This window comes from Acartia tonsa, chromosome 7 (assembly GCF_053477335.1).
Source record: "Acartia tonsa isolate MP-2025a chromosome 7, ASM5347733v1, whole genome shotgun sequence".
Classification (NCBI taxonomy): domain Eukaryota; kingdom Metazoa; phylum Arthropoda; class Copepoda; order Calanoida; family Acartiidae; genus Acartia; species Acartia tonsa.
The window spans coordinates 33,230,071-33,247,542 of NC_137266.1; the positions used below are offsets into that span (position 1 = coordinate 33,230,071).

Genomic DNA, 17,472 nt, shown 5'->3' on the forward strand with positions numbered 1-17,472 from the left:
TAAATTATTCCCCTGAAAAAAATATATATTTTATCACTTTCTACCGGTTTTACCGCCCGACGCCTCCTTCCGTTTCTTGACGTGTTTTGGGACTTTAGTTTTTCTTTTTTCCGCCTTGGCTTCTTTGACTGCTTGCTTGCGGAGCCGTTTCTCTTCGTTGCTCTCATCTTTAGGCCGTCTGGAACTTTTATATTTGCTGCCTTCACCATCCTCTCCATCTTCCTGTTTTTAGGTATAAAAGGATAGTTTACTAGATCAATTTAAATGCAGTTTTTTTTACTACTTTGGAAGAGTAGGAACACCCTGTCCCTCACTCCCCATTTTGAATAATTCTTTAAGATTTGTTTAACATTTCCGCAAAAAGGGGGTGGGGGGTAAGATGTGGTGACTTGTGCCACGCCATACCAGCAATTTTATTTTGGGCGCTACTCCCTTAGTTTTAGAGATAATTGGGTAAAATCTTTTGGGTTGTGTCACTAATTACCCCAAGTTTTGGTATCTTTCAAAAAAAACGGCGGCAGGACCGCCGCTCCGGCCGTTCACCGCCATTTTCCGCCGCCGCCAAAAAAATTTTTTATTGCATTTCTCGCCGAATTAAGCAATTTGAATTCATTTGAGACCATGTTATTTTTTTCACAAACTTTTTCCCTTATAACCAACCCTGCGGGGGGACTTAGTCATTTTTTTAAAATTCTCGTTTATCACAAGGTATATCCTAAATTCAGTGCTTCTCCTATGCTTTTGATTCTTTGAAGATATTGGATCCAGATCTTTTAGGGTGTTTTTGAAAGATACCAAAACTTTTGGTAATTGGTGACACAACCTAAAAGATTTTACCCATTATCTCTGAAACTAAGGGAGTAGCACCCAAAATAAGTCACCACATTTTACCCCCCCCCCCCTTTTCTTTTTTTAAGACAAAATGTTTTCAAAGTGACACAACCCCCCCCCCCCCATAAATAAATGCACCAAGTAAATTATCCAATCAGCCCTGCCTTATCCTCTCCATCAGACTGTGACTCGTTTTCACTGTCCGAAATTTCTTTAGCTTCATCCTCCTTCTCCTCGGGTCTAAGTTGTAAGCCCACTACAGCCTCATATTGTACAGAGTCGTCCTCACCTTTGGCTAGCTTCTGTTGATCTGCCGCGGGACTAGAAACAATAATTACCTTACATTAACAATAACAGGGACTAGGGAAAGTGATTCTGACAAACAATTTAAATAAAAATTTCCCAAAACCCTCTGCCCTTATTTCTGCCCCCCTTCTTACCCACTTTCCTTCCATTACATCAAAAAACAAGTTTTACGCCAACTCTACACTAGGGGATTTTTTCCCCCGGCTTTTTTTGAAATTCAAGTAGTGCAGTTGCAATTATTATGCCTTTTGGTGAAAAAACACTTGTGTAAAAATTTTAACCATTTTGCCCAGTAATTTCACTTTAAAATTTGACGCCCCCCTTATGGGGGTCAAAAAAACATACTTGTCCAAAATAGTTAAAATTCTAACACAAGTATTTTTTCACCAAAAGGCATAATAATTGCAACTGCACTACTTGAATTTCAAAAAAAGCCGGTAAAAAAAAATCCCCTACTATACACCAAAAAAAGATTTGATTTTCGGCAATTTCAAATATAATTAATTGGCTGAATGACAGGCTCAGCCCCTGAACAATACAATTTTCAGCAATGTCAGTTGGTCTTTTTGAAGGAATAGATCTCGCTAACAGCTGACACAATATGAATTCTACTTTTTATGATATCATTATCTATTTGTCTAATAAAAGCTTTGAATTTTTTAGGAAAATCTCCTAAAGGATATACAGGGTGTTTCAATTCAATAGAAACGTTTTTTTTAAATCTTAATTATGCATAGAAAGTAAAAACATTATATAAAATGCTTTATATATTTGGAAAACCTATTCTGGGACATTTATGTTTCAAAAATTTAAAAATTATTTTTCAACAAACTATGCCTTAAAAACCGGTTTTTCCAAAGACCTTATTTTTGAAGATTTACAGATTTAAAGATTGTGGAAAAAATGTTCACATTTTTAAAATTCAAATTGCGCGGCTTGTATTAATAGTAGAAAAACGCCATGCATATCGTTAGAATTGTCATAAACTCTATTTTTTGGAAATACAAGTGCCATTTTTGTGCTATTTGTAGTTTAGGAGCTACGTGATAAAATGTTCCAACTTACTTAAAACTTTTCAACCTTTCTCACAATTTTCAACGTAGCTCCTAAACTACAAATAGCACAAAAATGGCTTATATTTCCAAAAAAAAAAGTTTATGACAATTCTAACGATATGCATGGCGTTTTTCTACTATTAATACAAGCCGCGCAATTTGAATTTTAAAAATGTGAACATTTTTTCCACAACCTGAAATCCCTAAATCTTCAAAAATAAGGCCCTTGGAAAAACCGGTTTTTGAGGCATGATTTATTGAAAATTTTTTTTTCAAATATTTGAAACATAAATGTCCCAAAATAGGTTTTCCAAATATATAAAGCATTTAATATAATTGTTATATTTTCTATGCATAATTAAGATTTGAAAAAAAACGTTTCTATTGAAACACCCTGTATAATAACAAGAAATCATAATCATGAACAAAATTGGCTCCTAACTTATGTGTATATTTCTCTATATAATATCATGGTAATTTTTGACAGATGGAAAAGCTAGAGACAAAATGAGTTCCATAAGTACCATATCAATCGATTTTTAATCATATATTTTATATTTTTCACAAATAAAACAAATGAACTAATAACAAAATAAACATATTTTTGCTGACAAGGCTATTTTATGACCAGTTTTGACAACAACTCATATATCTATAATACAAAGTAGCTTGATGTCTGTCCGTCTGTCTGTCCCTTAAGATCTCGGTAACCGCTGAACCGATTGGATTCTACTCTTCAGGGCATATACCTATTGGTCCTGTGGTGGTTTTCAGCTATTTTCTTGGGGGGTGGGACACCCCCCAACCCCCCCAAAAACAAAAAAAAACCCCCCCATTTTTTTTTTTTTTTTTTTTTGTAGAAGAATTCTTTTGTAGAAATATTCTTTTGTAGAAGAATTCTTTTGTAGAAGATTTCTTTTGTAGAAAATTTCTTTTGTAGAAGATTTCTTTCATCATCATTGCCTTTTAGTTCTCGGCAGAACGTAGGCCATGCACAATGGTTCTCCAATCTTCCTTTTTTTGGGCACGTTTTGAGGCATTGCTGAAAGATGGAATTTTCTTTTCTTTCAGTTCACTTAAGAGTTCCCTCCTCCAGGTTGTTTTTGGTCTACCTGGTTTCCTCTTTCCTACGTGGGGGTTCCAAGTCAAGGCTTGATTGGTTATATCATCATGCCCTTTCCTTAGAGTGTGCCCCAGCCATCTCCATTTTCTCTGTTTTATTGTCAGTTTAATGTCTGACATATCACTGCGCTCTAAAAGCTCAGCATTTGTGATCTTATTTGGCCAAAAGATCTTGTGGATTCTCCTTAGACATTTATTGACATATGTCTGTAGCTTGGAGACCACTGCTGTGTTTAGGAACCAAGTTTCAGCCCCATACAGCAAAACAGAGAGAACATTTGACTTGAACAGTCTTAACTTGGTCTTTATGGAGATGTTGTTGGAATTCCAAATTTTGTTCAGGCTGGCAAAGGCTGTCCTAGATTTGTTAATTCTAGCTTTAACATCTGTTAAAGTGCCTCCAGCTTCATCAATTTTACTTCCAAGATACTCAAAACAATCTACATCCTCAAGAATTTGGTCTCCAATAGTAATTGGTTCTTGGGAATTTGCATTTAATCTGAGTATTTTGGTTTTAGAAACATTTATTTCTAGTCCAACTTTCTTGGAAGTTTCAGCTATCCTGTTAGTCCTTCTTTGCATTTGACTTCTATTGCTTGTTAACAAAGCGATATCATCAGCAAAGTCCAGATCTCCTAAATATTTGGGATTGCCATTGATGCACGGTGCAGGATGGACGGCGTGCACGTAACTGGTCTCCCATCCCAGAAGATTTCTTTAGTTCTTCTTATTTTTTTTTTTTTGAATTTTTTTGTTGTCATCTCTTGGGGCAAAGCCCCTAGAGGCTAGGGGCGAAGCCGCTAGTCTATAATACAAAGTAGAACGATGTCTGTCTGTCCGTCTGTCTGTCTGTCCCTTAAGATCTCGGTAACCACTGAACCGATCGGATTCTACTCTTCAGGGTATCTACCTATTGGTCCTGTGGTGGTTTTAAGCTATTTTCTTGGGGGGTGGGACACCCCCAACCCCCCCAAAAACCAAAAAATCCCCCCCCCCCATTTTTTTTTTTTTTTGAAGGAGATTTCCATGGTCCTTTACGATTTTCGCCATATTTTTTTTTCACCTCTTGGGGCAAAGCCCCTAGAGGCTAGGGGCGAAGCCGCTAGTCTATTATATAAAGTAGTAAAAATTTTGTTGTCTGTAGCTTAAGATTTTGATAATGACTGAATGCTCCATTTTATTGAATCTTTATATGGCTCCATGGATGGTTTTAAGCTATTTTATTTTTACATTAGAATCTTGGGATGGTATTAGGCTGTAATTATGCTGTCCGTTAAAATTTAAATACAGAACACCTAGATGCTAGGGGCACAGTCACTAGTAACTAATAAGATAGAATAGATGTGAAAAATGATGCAATCAATATTCATTATTAAAATGTGGTTTATTTTTAATCTATTTTTCTTATATTAAGTATTTATCATTCTATTAACAGTCTAGTCGTATTTCATTTTAATTTTTGATACTTAAAGACAAAACTTTCCTTCTTTCATAGTACTTTGTTTTGATTGGCCTTTAATCTAAACTTACTTGTAAACTTCCATTAATTTTCTGGGAATAAAAACTTGTTTAAAAACTTCCTCATCAACTACCTAAAATCATATAATCTTAGTATCACCAACCAAAAAAACAAACAAATAAACACATGAATGTTTATTTGAATAAGATTATTTTTATTTTAAACGAACGGTTAGTGTTTTTGAAAAAAGAAACTGTCATTTCATGGATAGATGTAAACCCCTTTAAAGCTAAATATGGTTAATTTTTAATAGTTTAAGCTCCAAAAGTTAAAATAGTAGATGAAAACGGCCAAAATAAGCCAAACTATAAAAAATAATAACACAGAAAAACATACATTCTGCAACATGTAGAAATATAAAGATTTAGTTTGCTTTAATTTAAGTCTTGCTTTAGCATAATGTATTATTTTAAAAAATGCACAACTTATTATTTACCTGTTGTGCGGATCTTTCTTGTTCAGTTCTATTACCGGCAATCTCTGATAATCTGTCTAATTCTTCTTCTCCACCATTTGTTAAATTAGGGACTACCACAAAGTCAAAAAGTTCCTACAAAATAATCAGGATCAACCAAGTCGTATACAGTATTGGGCCAATACTATTGGCATATGGTAGGGGATGAAACAAAGGAAAAATGAAAGTTATAAGGTAATGGCTAATAGTTCTGCTAAATAAAATAGCGTAGAACAGTTTTATTTGGCATCTTTATAGATAAGCTTTGCTCATTAAAACCAAAACTAACCTTTAACCCAAGAATAGCTACTCCTTTCCTTCTAAAGAAATCATTCACATTGACAAGGTCCTTTCTAAGGAACTCCAGGGCATGCGGATGGTCGTGTTCAACAGACTGTGAGACGTCAATGAAATAAGCCTGACCCTCGTGGTATAACAGGTTGAATTCACTCAAGTCCCCGTGCACTAGCTTACATTCGTGGAACATTTTCCTGCAAAGAAAAATGTTTGGTTAAAAAAAAAGGTAGAGAAAAATTGTTTTCGTAGTTTAAAAGCAACACGTTTATACAATAAAGGTTTGTGTCAATACTAGGTATAGAAATGAATTCATTATTTTTTTTACATTTTTGCCATTTTCTACCATATTTTGTCTTTTTTCAAAGAAGATGCTTAGTTTTTCTATAATTTATAATAGTAAAAATAAGTTAGTACGTTCACCAGTGATATATGTCTTATTTAGAAGCTTTGTTTTTTTAGTTAACGTACTTGTAAAAGTAACAAAAGTTTTGGTATATTTGCAAGATTTTAGAAAAACAAACAACGACTCACCTTGTATTTAAAACAATATCACGATACAATTCTCTTGCCTTTGACTCTGAAATTTCCCTGTCCTTGAGCCTGGGAGCCGGCCACCCATCTGTACCAAGAAAATTCATCAGAAGAACATGACTTCTCAACAATATCGGCTCCGGACATTTAATCCCAGCCTTGTGTATCCTGGTCAAATTTCTCATTTCTTTTTCAGCCCAGGTTCTCACCATTTTTCGCGGATTTTTCTTTCCATATCCCTGACGAAATCTAAACTCTCCGGAGACATACTTATCCCTGTCTTTGAAGACTAGAATGCTGGTTTTGTAAATTTTGATGGCCCTACTCAGTCCTTCTTTGTTTGTACAGTGATATACATTTGCTTCTTTGCCAGTTGATATGCAACCGTTGATTTCAGAAATGAAGCCACGATTTAAAAGCTTGAAAAGTATCATTCTAAAATTTTTTGTTGCTATTAAGATATTTTTTTTACTCGTGATTGTTATGTGAGGGGCAGGAAAAAGGGAATGTAATTCGGACAAACAATTCTAGAGGAAAATTTCCCCACAGCCCCTTCCTCTTTTCCTCCCCTTCTAACCAACCCCTCTTCAATTACATGAAAAAAAACAAAATATACTTCCACCTTACTTTAAAAGGTTTCGTGATTATTTGTAGAATTAGTTGTTAGAATAGCTACCCCTGGCGAGGGGAAATTGTAATTTTACTAAGAACCTGTAAATAACTACATCCTAAAGAGGAACCATAAAGGTCCAAAGGTTTGCAAAATATTTTAGATATACTAATTACAAATGTCTATACAGGAGAGACAAAGAAAACAAAAATATAATATTCTTACATTATCTTATATTAGCTTAGCGGCTACACCCCTAGAGGCTTTTCAATCACGCTGTATTAAAATCAGCTTTTAACCATAAAATATCTATAAGGCCGCGATAGTTTTTTTGATCCTCCAAAATAGTTATAATCCTTCCCAGGACCTAGAAGAAGCTACACAGTCAGACAGAGATCCTTTTACTTTACTATAAGGATTTATATAAAATAAATAGCAACATGCCTTGTTCTAGGGTCCATAACTTGTTCAACAGTTGCCCTATCTGATACATCAGTTGTTCTTGTTCTCTGTGTATCAACTCTTTTATTCTCTTGATTCATTATAGATCCCAGGGGACCTTCATATTTATCAACATTAATCTTATGAACAAACTTTTTAAATAACTTTTCTGTTGGCTGAAAACTTTTCATATTTGTAGTGGAGTTATTTTGGTTTGGATTTTTTACAACTTGCACCCCTCCCTCAAGACCATGTGGATTAAATTCATCATAATAATCCATAAGATCATCATATTCATCATCACTGTAATCACTGTCAATATAATCATTATTTTCTTCATTATTATTCTCCTCAATGTTATCTTTTAATTTGTCATTTTTCTCCAAGATTTGTTCATTGAATGTGACGGATTTTTTTATTTCTAAAGCAACTCCTTTAACAATAGAATTTAGAAAATATTTAACAAACCTCAAATAGTGCAGCAAAAATAAAAAGTGTATCAATTACGATAAAAAAATATAAGCATTTTCCTAGAGAGAAATAAAAAAATGTAACAAATAAATGTAATTCATATTTTATGATTCTTAGAATCTGTAATGAATTAGATATTACGAGTTTCTACTAACATTACCATTGCGGTATTTTCTTGAGAGAAATTGCGCGTGTACCAAAGACTTAAATAGACAGGAATCTATGCGATTATTATGGGCCGACTGCCTTCCAAACACGTGACATATTATAAAGTAGCTGCGCTTTAAATACTATATATTCTAATTCTATTCCTTCGACAATGTCGTCTTCGGCGTCGTCAAACTGACCGGCAGAGATTTCAGGCATTTTTAGGCTAAACCCGAAAGTCTGAAAATTACAAACTACAAAGAATACAGTAGGTGAACAAAGAGTTATTGAGACACATAACATTTTTTATACATATTTAAATTAAAATGGTGTATCAGGGGGGGAGGGAAGGGGGGATGTATCGCAACCTTTATCAAATATAGGCATGTTATAAAGTTACACGACATGCAATATAGTAACATTTGAAAACATGTATAGTTTTGACAAAGATATTGATGAACGCCCTCCCTCCCCATGAATAAAGAAGTATTGTTTAAATAGACACTTAATCATTTATGGATTGAATTTATTTAAAATTAATTTCATGAAATAAGTCCTTTTTAGCTTATAACACTTAAAATACCTTGTTTTTCAAAATATACAGAAAAAAATCAACAAGAAATGCATAACAAACTATTAATTTACAAAATAAGTTATTGATCTTACACATGTTTGTAAAGCTAAAAACTTTCAAATGAAGCATATTTTGTTTTTATATTATAAGAGACCATTAAATTTTTTGTCCTAAAATATTTACAAATGCCAACGCCCTAAAAAATGTTAAGTTACAGTATAATTTTTTAGATTACTGAGGAAAATTATAAGATGTCAATACAAAACAAATAGTGAAAATGTACAAAAGGTACAATAAATAACCATAAAAGATATTGTTTGTTATGTTGCATTAGTTTTTAACAACCTAAATTAAAATAAATGAGGAGTACAATAGTTTTAACAGTATTAAGTCTATTTGGGATGTTTTTAATATTCCTCATCATCAATTAGAGGATTAGAGCTGTCATCTTTTCCATTTCCATTCTCCTTCTCTCCATCTCCCTCCTCCATTTCTTCAGCTGTTCTTTTCTGCCTGGCAGATCCTTCACTTTCCGCCTCCATTAGGAGTACCCGGGGTGGACGTTTACCCTTCTTGATGGTCAGTGTCACGCCGTTCACTGTATGCTCGGTTTTTCTTGCACAGTAATCAGTCATGTAATCCTCTTCATATTGAATGTAGGTGGTTTCGGATTTCTAGAATTAAGAAAAGTTTTTTACTCTGAAAGATTTTAATTTATAGATACGGTCATGTAAAACGAGATTAGTTTTCATTAAAACTGATGCCTTTTTCAATAAAATAAAAATATTTTTGTCCTTACAAGTAAAGACATATAAACCCTGAATTATCTCAAAATTACTTTATGAAACTTTTTCTTAAAAGGGCATACACAAAGTGTATATTCTGCACAAGACTCATTTTTCCCCTGCTGCAAAATTTTATATTTTTCCCCCCCTAGTTTAAAATGGAAAAATATTATCAGAACTCTTTTTCTATTAACTTTATCCCCCCTCTCACATATTCTTTTAGTTTTTTTTCACCAAAGAGGGGAGAAAATAGATGAAAAAATGCTTTTAGTTCTCTTAATTTTTACATTTTTCCCCCCCAACCATTTATTTTTTATTTCTTCTCTCTCCCTTTACACCAATGAAAGCATATAAAATCTTTATATCAATGAGCATCAAATACTTAGTAAACCATTTCTAATTTGGGTAGAAAAAACTTTCACAATACTTGCTCTTTCTTATTAAATTCGACAAAAATAACTTTGTGTTAGTAATTTTGGATGGTGAAATATACACTTCAATTAAATTAAAAAATAAATGGACTAACCTTTTCATAATCAATGTCTCTAACATGGCCAAACTTTGAGAAGTAGGCTAGGAGGTCCTTCTTGTTCATTTCACCTGGAACATTTTCAAGGATAATGACGTTAGGGCTCATGCCACCAAATCCTCTGCCTTCTCTCACTGGAGGAATATCGGCTCCCATTCCTCTCTCTCCTCCAATTCCTCTCAAACCTAAAACATCATAATTAAAAATTGGATTATATTCATTAGCATAAAATCAATGAATGAGAAAAATGCTACCTATAAAATATTATAAAATACCATTTTATCCTTTAAACAAATCCCCTGACTAATGAGCTAATATCAAATGCATATGAATTACTAGGTATACCATAGCAAATAAAATATTATTTTTTAAAGTTTAAACTTACCAGACCCATTCCATCCCATTTCTCTTTGAGCTCTAATTCTCAGCATGTTCATGTTTTCCATGATCATTTGTCTTCTAAACATTTCCTCGTGCATCATGGCATCGTGCATCTGCGCCATCTGTCTCTTCTTCTGATACTGTCTGGAATCCAGAGCCTTCTGCACCTCAACATCGCGTCCCTTGATCTTGTGGAGGTAGAGTAAGGATGCCTTTCTAGCACTGTCCTGTTCGGCGAATCTGACAAAGCCCATGCGGTTGGATGGCTTCTGCAAAATCTTGATAGTTTCAATATCTCCAAAATCTTTGAAATATTCGGCAATGTCTTCTTCGCTAATGTCCTCCCAAGCCTCACGGGCAAAGAACTTAATTTGGTCGGCATTGGCAAGGTCCTTGTCTTCTCCGCGGGCCTGGGGACGTTTGCAATCCAACTTCCTAGAGTTGCCGCCTGATTCAAATTCATGAGGCTGGTTTGCCATCACCTCGTCTACAGACTTAGACAGGGCAAACACAAGAACTGCAAATATTCTGCCGTTACCTTTACTCTTGGGCAAGAAACATTCCTCGATGTCTCCAAACTTGGAGAAAAACTCCTTAACCTCTGAGGTGGTAGATTTATCAGGTAGATTGAAGACAATCATCTTTCTCATGATCTTGTGTTCTGGGTCACCAGTCACATTTAGATCTGGCGCATTTTCTTCATCCTTGTCCTCCTCATTGAAAACTTTCTCAGCTTCCACAGTTCTACCATTAACAATGAACCCTCTGAGTAAAGCAACATGGTCAGCACCGTCTTGATCACCAAAAGTGATAAATGCGCCACCAAAATTTTCTTCATCCTTCTTAACCTCAGTAACATGACCATACTTGGAAAAGAAATCAAATAATTCATCTTCATGTGTATTCATGGTTAAACCTCCGGTCATGCTCTTAAATGAAAACGAAAATGGAGAGCCAACATAAATCATATTAGTATTGATATAACCAACACGTTTATCCTTCTGCAGCAGGCATCTCTTTGTAGTGACAGGTTTGCCCTCAATAAAATGAGGTCTTGACTGCTGAATCTTGTCAATGGTACTTGCTTCCTGGGCTACAATTCTAAAGAACGAAAGCTCAAGCCTTTTCCTGCTTGTCAGATCCGTAGTTTCCAAAGTACCGAATGTTTCAAAGTATTCTCTAATATGAGTTTCTGAGAGAGTGGTTGGTACATTGCCCACATAGATTGTTCGCATGCAGAGTGCCTCATAGTCAACAAAGTCAATGATACGTCTTTCTCCATTACCCAGAGCATCATCAAACTCTTCAACAATATCCTTAATATGAATTTATTTATTATATAATAGTCTAATAAACACAAATACACAAAGTATGTTTTTTTGGTAAATAAGCAATAAAAACTTGATGTTAATAATTTAATCATCTTCACTAATAAGTAAATGTGATGATTATTACAAAAAGTCCCACATCACCATCTTAAATAGAATATAAATGCTGAAGGCATATTTGTTTACATATGCTTTCTTAACTATTAAAAAAAACATTGTTCAGACAAACATTAAAGGTACGGACACCCCCTAATTAAAAAGTATTTCACCTCTTCATGATAGAGTTCACCCATAACTCTAATGGGAGGTTCACCACGCTCACCAAGCATAGATTCATCTATCATAGGCCTACCCATTGGTCCCATTGGCCCCATAGGTCCTCTGCCCGTCGGGCCACCCATTGGACCCATGGGACCCATAGGTCCCATTGGCCCGTCCATCATAGGTCCCATTGGCCCGTCCATCATAGGCCCCATGGGTCCCATAGGACCCATTGGGGCACCGAAGTTCATCATGGGAGGTCCCCTTCCCTCACGTCTTCTTCCCATCATTTCCATCTCCATGAGTGTCATTCCCCCACCCATTCTTTTACCCCCGTCGTTTCTTATCCTGTCGAACCCTAAAAAAAAAAGATTTAATAGTGTATAAAACAAATTAGTTGGGGAACTAATTAAAAAAAGTAAAGAAACATTTATATTATCATAAGGTAATGTGTTTGAGGTATTAACAACATTGTAAATTAAGATAAAAATAAAGTAGGTTCTTAATCAAATAAAGAATAAATAAAAAATTAAGATCAAACCTTTCTTTTCACCGCTCTTATCAGAACTCTTCTTTGTCTTATTTTCCAAGTCCTCGACCATGCTGCTCATTTTCATCAACTTCTCTTTAATGTTCATAGCCACTTCGTTCTCACTAAATATTTTTAAAAAAACATTTAAATATATTGAAACCAATTTAATAAACAAGCTTTATTCACTTTGCACTAGAAATAATTTGGAATATTAAATATGTTACTGCTGTATATTTCTTCAGTTCGTATCAATGAACGTCTGATTTGTTAATATTTTTCTATGAATGTTGTCTTGTTTATATGATCTTCCAATTCAAAGGTTGCAGTAAGTAAGAGCTCAGTACATCGTACAGAAAAGAAAGAAAATGCTTATAATATAATTAACTTAATAAAAATATTATTTATAACATTGTTTTAGAATAGCAAGATCAGTAAATATCTCTAAATACTTGAATTAAAATTGTTTATAATTATTTGATAACTGTAAATGATCAATAAGCTATGACGCGATTAATTCATGATTTAGAGGGAAGACTTGTAATTGTTAAATTGTTTCTCAAACAAAATGATTTAATACGTACCTCGAATCCCCCATTTTGATTCTTTTTTAGTTTTAACTACAAAAATCAGTCACAAATCGACGGGAAAGCTATTTTTGCAGATGGAATTTCACTTCAAGAATTTGTTTGGCTAAATTTTCTTGAATTTTTTAATACAAATCTGAAAAAAATACAATTGATATCAAATAAAACTTATATATAATTGCTTTAACATAAAATAAATTATAAAATACTATAAAAATAAACAAACGTGTCTGATTTTCACTCTTTTTCGGCGTTTACTTTACCGAACCTGAAAGAAAATAATAACAGGGTTACCGCATATTTAATTACCATAACACAAATTTATTTCTATTGCTGATCAATAATACAAATGAAAAAACAGTATTTAAATTAAATATTTGGTGTTTTATTTTAGAATCTCATGCTTTTTAGTCAAAAATCTAAGTTTTATATTAAATATATATTTATATTTGATATATATTTATTACTACAGCTAAGCGAGTGCAACATGGCAACTTTGTTGCGCAGAAATGCCGATACAAATTTCGAGTTTTAGAGTGCACAACTTTTTATTCTAATTATTTAATAATGATTCAATATAACAATTATTGCATATATTCGCGTATCATTTTGCTTTTTTATCATTAAATGTATATACTAAAGACAACAAAGAAGAAATAGAGGAAATTATTTGTGATAAAAATGAATTTTAAAAAATAGAAAAATTGTAGTTGACAACCTGTATTTCTATTTAAAAATTACCATCACGGCATTGTGCTTACAGCATGTGTTGTCCTATGAAATTCGGAGTTTAACGTGTATTTAGCAAATTTCTTCTATTTTGACACTTTTGTTATGCAAAATGAATGCTTTTTATGATTAAAATTTATTAATATTGCCCTGATCATGATTATATACTCGTTAAAGTGATAATATATACTTAATTTTACAGTAATGTGAAGGTATTAGGTTAAATATATTCCAGTTATAAAATTATTCAGGGAGCTGCCATAATCGTCTAGAAGTTGCTTTAGATTAAGTTTGTGAATAATCCTACTACTATTCGCGTGTTAATGCAACCATCTCGTAATCAATGTATAAATGGCACTTAGAATTCGAATTTTGATCTGAAGTTTTGCATGAGTAATCCTTGGTAGGTCGATCTATTATCCCTAAATCGAACAAAAAGTTTACGGCTCAACCGTTTATCCGTTTTTTGTCTATTTTTAGGGCAAATCCGTCATAAATTACGTAGGAATCAACTTTTTGAAACATATTTTTGCTTTTAATCATGTGTAATGATACAAAAAAAATCCATTTTTAGATTTCTAGTACCAGCAACTACCGGCTTGAACCGTTTGATAACGTTTTGGAGCGGAAGAGAGTATTATGTGGAGATAGGTTTCGTGATGTATTTCCATTGTAAATATTCAAAAAATGGCTAAACGACTTAGCCGTTAGCCGCTACTTTTCCAATTAACTTTTTGTTCGATTTAGGGAAAATAGACCTACAAAGAATTACTCGTACAAAATTTCAGATCAAAATTCCAATTTTAAGTGCCATGCATTTATACATGGATTACCGATGGTTGCATTAACCCCCCCCCCACCCCCCCCCCCTATCAGAATGTCCTTAGCGCCTATATTAAAATGTTAGTATTGATCACACAAAATCTTGTACGTGTCTTGGAATAATGATTCTTAAGACGATTGGGCAATATACAAGTGTGTGCAATATTTCTATGTTTGTTTAATGGAAGAATGTCTTAAGGTATCTTGTAGTTTTGGAAAGATTTACTTTAAAACTTTGCACAATATATATAGATACTTTGTTTCCTATACATAAATTAGCGATGTTCGATTGTCTGTCTGATTTGTTGAGCTTTGCTTTTATGCATGTTGTCATCGTTTTCTACTTTACTATTCACTATGAATGTTATACTTACATTTTGTTTAAGGGTAACATTGAATTTTTGTAATCGTCGACAGGACATCAAAGAAATGGTGTGTTATAAACTAAAAGAATATTTTTATTAAGTTTTTAAATTTTAACCTTTGCAGAAGAATGGTTAAGTATTCGAGGAAACCTGAGAATACCACTAAATCGGCACTTGCCAAGGGTAGTGACTTGAGAGTTCACTTCAAGAACACCAGGGAGACAGCCCAGGCCATCAAGCACATGCCCCTCACCAGAGCCAAGCAATACTTGAAGAATGTTATTGCCAAGAAGGAAATTGTTCCTTTCAGGTATGAAAACTGGCTTATAGATATTAATTAACAAAATATATTAGGATAAGTACCTTAACTATCTTAATTGTCGATAATTGCTTAATTTATTTTACCATAGAACAGCTGTACTAAATTATGACTGCTGCAAATAGCCATATTCCTATGTCCGCCTATTCTTATTTTTTTAGAAATCTGCCAATATTTGTGCTGTTTGTTTTCTTGTAATTTTGTAAATTTTTCCTTAATTTCAGGAGGTTTAACGGTGGTGTTGGTAGACACGCCCAGTGCAAGGCGTGGAAGACCACCCAGGGTAGATGGCCAGCTAAGTCTGCCAAGTATCTCCTTGACATGTTGAGAAATGCTGAGAGCAACGCTGAATACAAGGGTCTGGATACTGACCACCTTGTCATCGACCATATCCTGGTTTGTATTTTGTTTTAATCGTAGTGTGGATTAGAGTTCCCAAGTTTTAAATTTTTTTTGTATAGGTCTCCAGGTGGTCTCTGTACAGGTAAAAATGAAGAAAAAAAAATTTTAAGAGTTAGAGGTCAACTTATAAAACAAAACGTGCATCTTTTTGAACGTTATTCACATATTTGAAGAAAAAACATGCATATTATGATTCATAAGCTGACCTATAACACTTTTTTCATTTTTACCTGTACAGAGAACACCTGGAGTGGAGGCCTATCCAAAAAAATTTAAAACTTGGGAAAAATCATCATATAAGAATGATTTTATCTCTAATAACCTATCCTCTCCGTCCAAAGATAAAGACTTTATACCAGGTTTACGCAAGTGTGTCAGAACACCCCACCCCTTTGTAGATTTCTGTTCATTGTCAATTGATCACCGAAGATTATTTCATTTCAATATACACTAACTATCAATACGTTAAGCTTTCATGCGGGGAAAGAGAACCATAAAAGATAAATAATTACACGCTGCATTTTTTGAATAGTATGAATGACCTTATTGGTTTCCTATTTAGTCGCTTTTTTAAAAGCGAAGCTTTCTATAACTAGGTTCGGTACGTCCGTCCGTAACGGATAGCGTATTTCGTTAATTTAGGCATGTTAGAATTGTCCTATCGATTTCAAACTTTGCATGGTGATTTCTTAAGTAGTTAGGTACGATTTAGAATGCGTAGCAACTCTATAATCATTACCAGAATGTCCGTACGTCCATTTTAAACATTTTGATTTTTTAACTTATTTAACAACAAATTTTCATGTGATCTAATCATCCGATTGATCTGATTTTTGGTATATTAATTCCTGGGACAACAAAGTATAATGCTATAAGCGAAGCAACTCCATAATTAAGTCATAAAAATGTAAGTATGTTCATAAACATTATCCTGTATTCAGCAGTTTTTCAAAAAATTTACTTAAAATTTTGGTTCGATTCTTATACATTTATATTTTGATTATTCAGTTCTAACTAGTGATGGCAATCCGTCGAATTTTTGGGCCGGATTCGGATTCCGGATTCTTATTTTTGGCGGATTCCGGATTCTAGCAATATTTTAAATTTTTTTTTAAAATTAAGTGCTACATATGTCCTAAAAATCAATGTTCTTGGTGTTCTCTATAATTCACTTCCGAGAATCGAACCAGATTTTATAAGATATTAAATAAAATGATGAAAATCTTTGCCTTCAAAGAGGAGGAGTTGAAAGAAAAAACTCAAGACGCTAATTTTAGCCTACCAAATCAGAATCCGGAATCCGCTATTAAAAAACGGATTCGGATTCCTAAATTGTCCAAAAATTGGGCGGATTCCGGATCCGGATTGCCAACCCTAGTTCTAACACTATACAAATGTTAATGTCCGTTTGTCCTACCGTTTCAGTGCTTCGCTTTTATAAATGTTGTTATCCTTGTTCATTTACTCCTGATAGTCTAAACTCTATTAAAGTTATATGAATGCTGCTAAACAACATTGTTGTATAATACTCAAATGTTTAGGTCAACCCTTCCCACATTTTTTTATTTTTTTTACCCAAGGAAGGGGAAAAAATTGGAAAACGTTTTCACTACTCTGTTTTCACCCCCATTTAGTTGTGGATCTTATGCAGAATTATACCCTTGCATACTCATCATTTATGTAAAAATATAATACATTTCTTCTTTGCAGGTCAACCGTGCCCCTAAGATGCGCAGACGTACCTACAGAGCTCACGGTAGGATCAACCCTTACATGTCTTCTCCCTGCCACATTGAGTTGATCTTGGTTGAGAAGGAACAGGCTTTTGTCGGAGTCAATGACTTGCCCGAGAAGAAAAAGGTTTCCACAAAGAAGTTGCAGAAACAGAAGCTTGCCGCGAGTCGTGCCGAGGCTTCCATGTAAAGACTAAATATTGTTTGTTTCATTGTAAGTGGTGATTATCAGAAGTTTTCCTAATCATTCTCAAATTATTTATCAGTGTTTGTCGTCACTGATAAGTTGTAACCAAAAAGGATAACATTCAGTCCTTGAATAAGTTTGAATTTATTTCAGATTA

General features: G+C 33.8%; 3 protein-coding genes across 3 annotated transcripts; 1 reads left to right on the top strand and 2 right to left on the bottom strand.

The window, feature by feature from the left end:
* Positions 1-12: 12 nt before the first annotated feature.
* Positions 13-8,003, bottom strand: RIOK1 (RIO kinase 1). Its single transcript, XM_080167092.1, has 8 exons — positions 7,985-8,003; positions 7,170-7,599; positions 6,116-6,550; positions 5,577-5,778; positions 5,270-5,383; positions 4,845-4,906; positions 996-1,152; positions 13-222 (listed from the first exon to the last, which is right to left on the bottom strand). Exons 1-8 carry the CDS (start codon positions 8,001-8,003, stop codon positions 34-36), a joined length of 1,608 nt encoding a protein of 535 aa, XP_080023218.1. The 3' UTR covers positions 13-33.
* A 20-nt stretch (positions 8,004-8,023) lies between these two features.
* Positions 8,024-12,934, bottom strand: LOC145323609 (uncharacterized). Its single transcript, XM_080166000.1, has 6 exons — positions 12,756-12,934; positions 12,184-12,296; positions 11,651-12,000; positions 10,058-11,369; positions 9,670-9,857; positions 8,024-9,032 (listed from the first exon to the last, which is right to left on the bottom strand). Exons 1-6 carry the CDS (start codon positions 12,767-12,769, stop codon positions 8,766-8,768), a joined length of 2,244 nt encoding a protein of 747 aa, XP_080022126.1. The 5' UTR covers positions 12,770-12,934; the 3' UTR covers positions 8,024-8,765.
* Positions 12,935-14,363: 1,429 nt separating this feature from the next.
* LOC145323614 (large ribosomal subunit protein uL22-like) lies at positions 14,364-17,469 on the top strand. Its single transcript, XM_080166008.1, has 3 exons — positions 14,364-14,984; positions 15,218-15,389; positions 17,106-17,469. The coding sequence occupies exons 1-3, from the start codon at positions 14,803-14,805 to the stop codon at positions 17,316-17,318; spliced, it is 567 nt and encodes a 188-aa protein (XP_080022134.1). The 5' UTR covers positions 14,364-14,802; the 3' UTR covers positions 17,319-17,469.
* The last annotated feature ends 3 nt before the right edge of the window (positions 17,470-17,472 follow it).

Excerpts from the sequence above, each read along its gene's own strand:
- LOC145323614 (XM_080166008.1), top strand. The coding sequence starts at position 14,803 with ATGGTTAAGTATTCGAGGAAACCTGAGAATACCACTAAATCGGCACTT. Across the intron at positions 14,985-15,217 it reads AAGGAAATTGTTCCTTTCAG|GAGGTTTAACGGTGGTGTTG; the intron begins GTATGAAAACTG and ends CCTTAATTTCAG. Across the intron at positions 15,390-17,105 it reads TTGTCATCGACCATATCCTG|GTCAACCGTGCCCCTAAGAT; the intron begins GTTTGTATTTTG and ends TCTTCTTTGCAG.
- LOC145323609 (XM_080166000.1), bottom strand. Across the intron at positions 11,370-11,650 it reads GTGAACTCTATCATGAAGAG|GATATTGTTGAAGAGTTTGA; the intron begins GTGAAATACTTT and ends ATTCATATTAAG. Across the intron at positions 9,033-9,669 it reads GAGACATTGATTATGAAAAG|AAATCCGAAACCACCTACAT; the intron begins GTTAGTCCATTT and ends TCTTAATTCTAG.
- RIOK1 (XM_080167092.1), bottom strand. Across the intron at positions 5,779-6,115 it reads GATATTGTTTTAAATACAAG|GAAAATGTTCCACGAATGTA; the intron begins GTGAGTCGTTGT and ends TTTTCTTTGCAG. Across the intron at positions 1,153-4,844 it reads AAATTAATGGAAGTTTACAA|TCCCGCGGCAGATCAACAGA; the intron begins GTAAGTTTAGAT and ends TATTGTTTCTAG.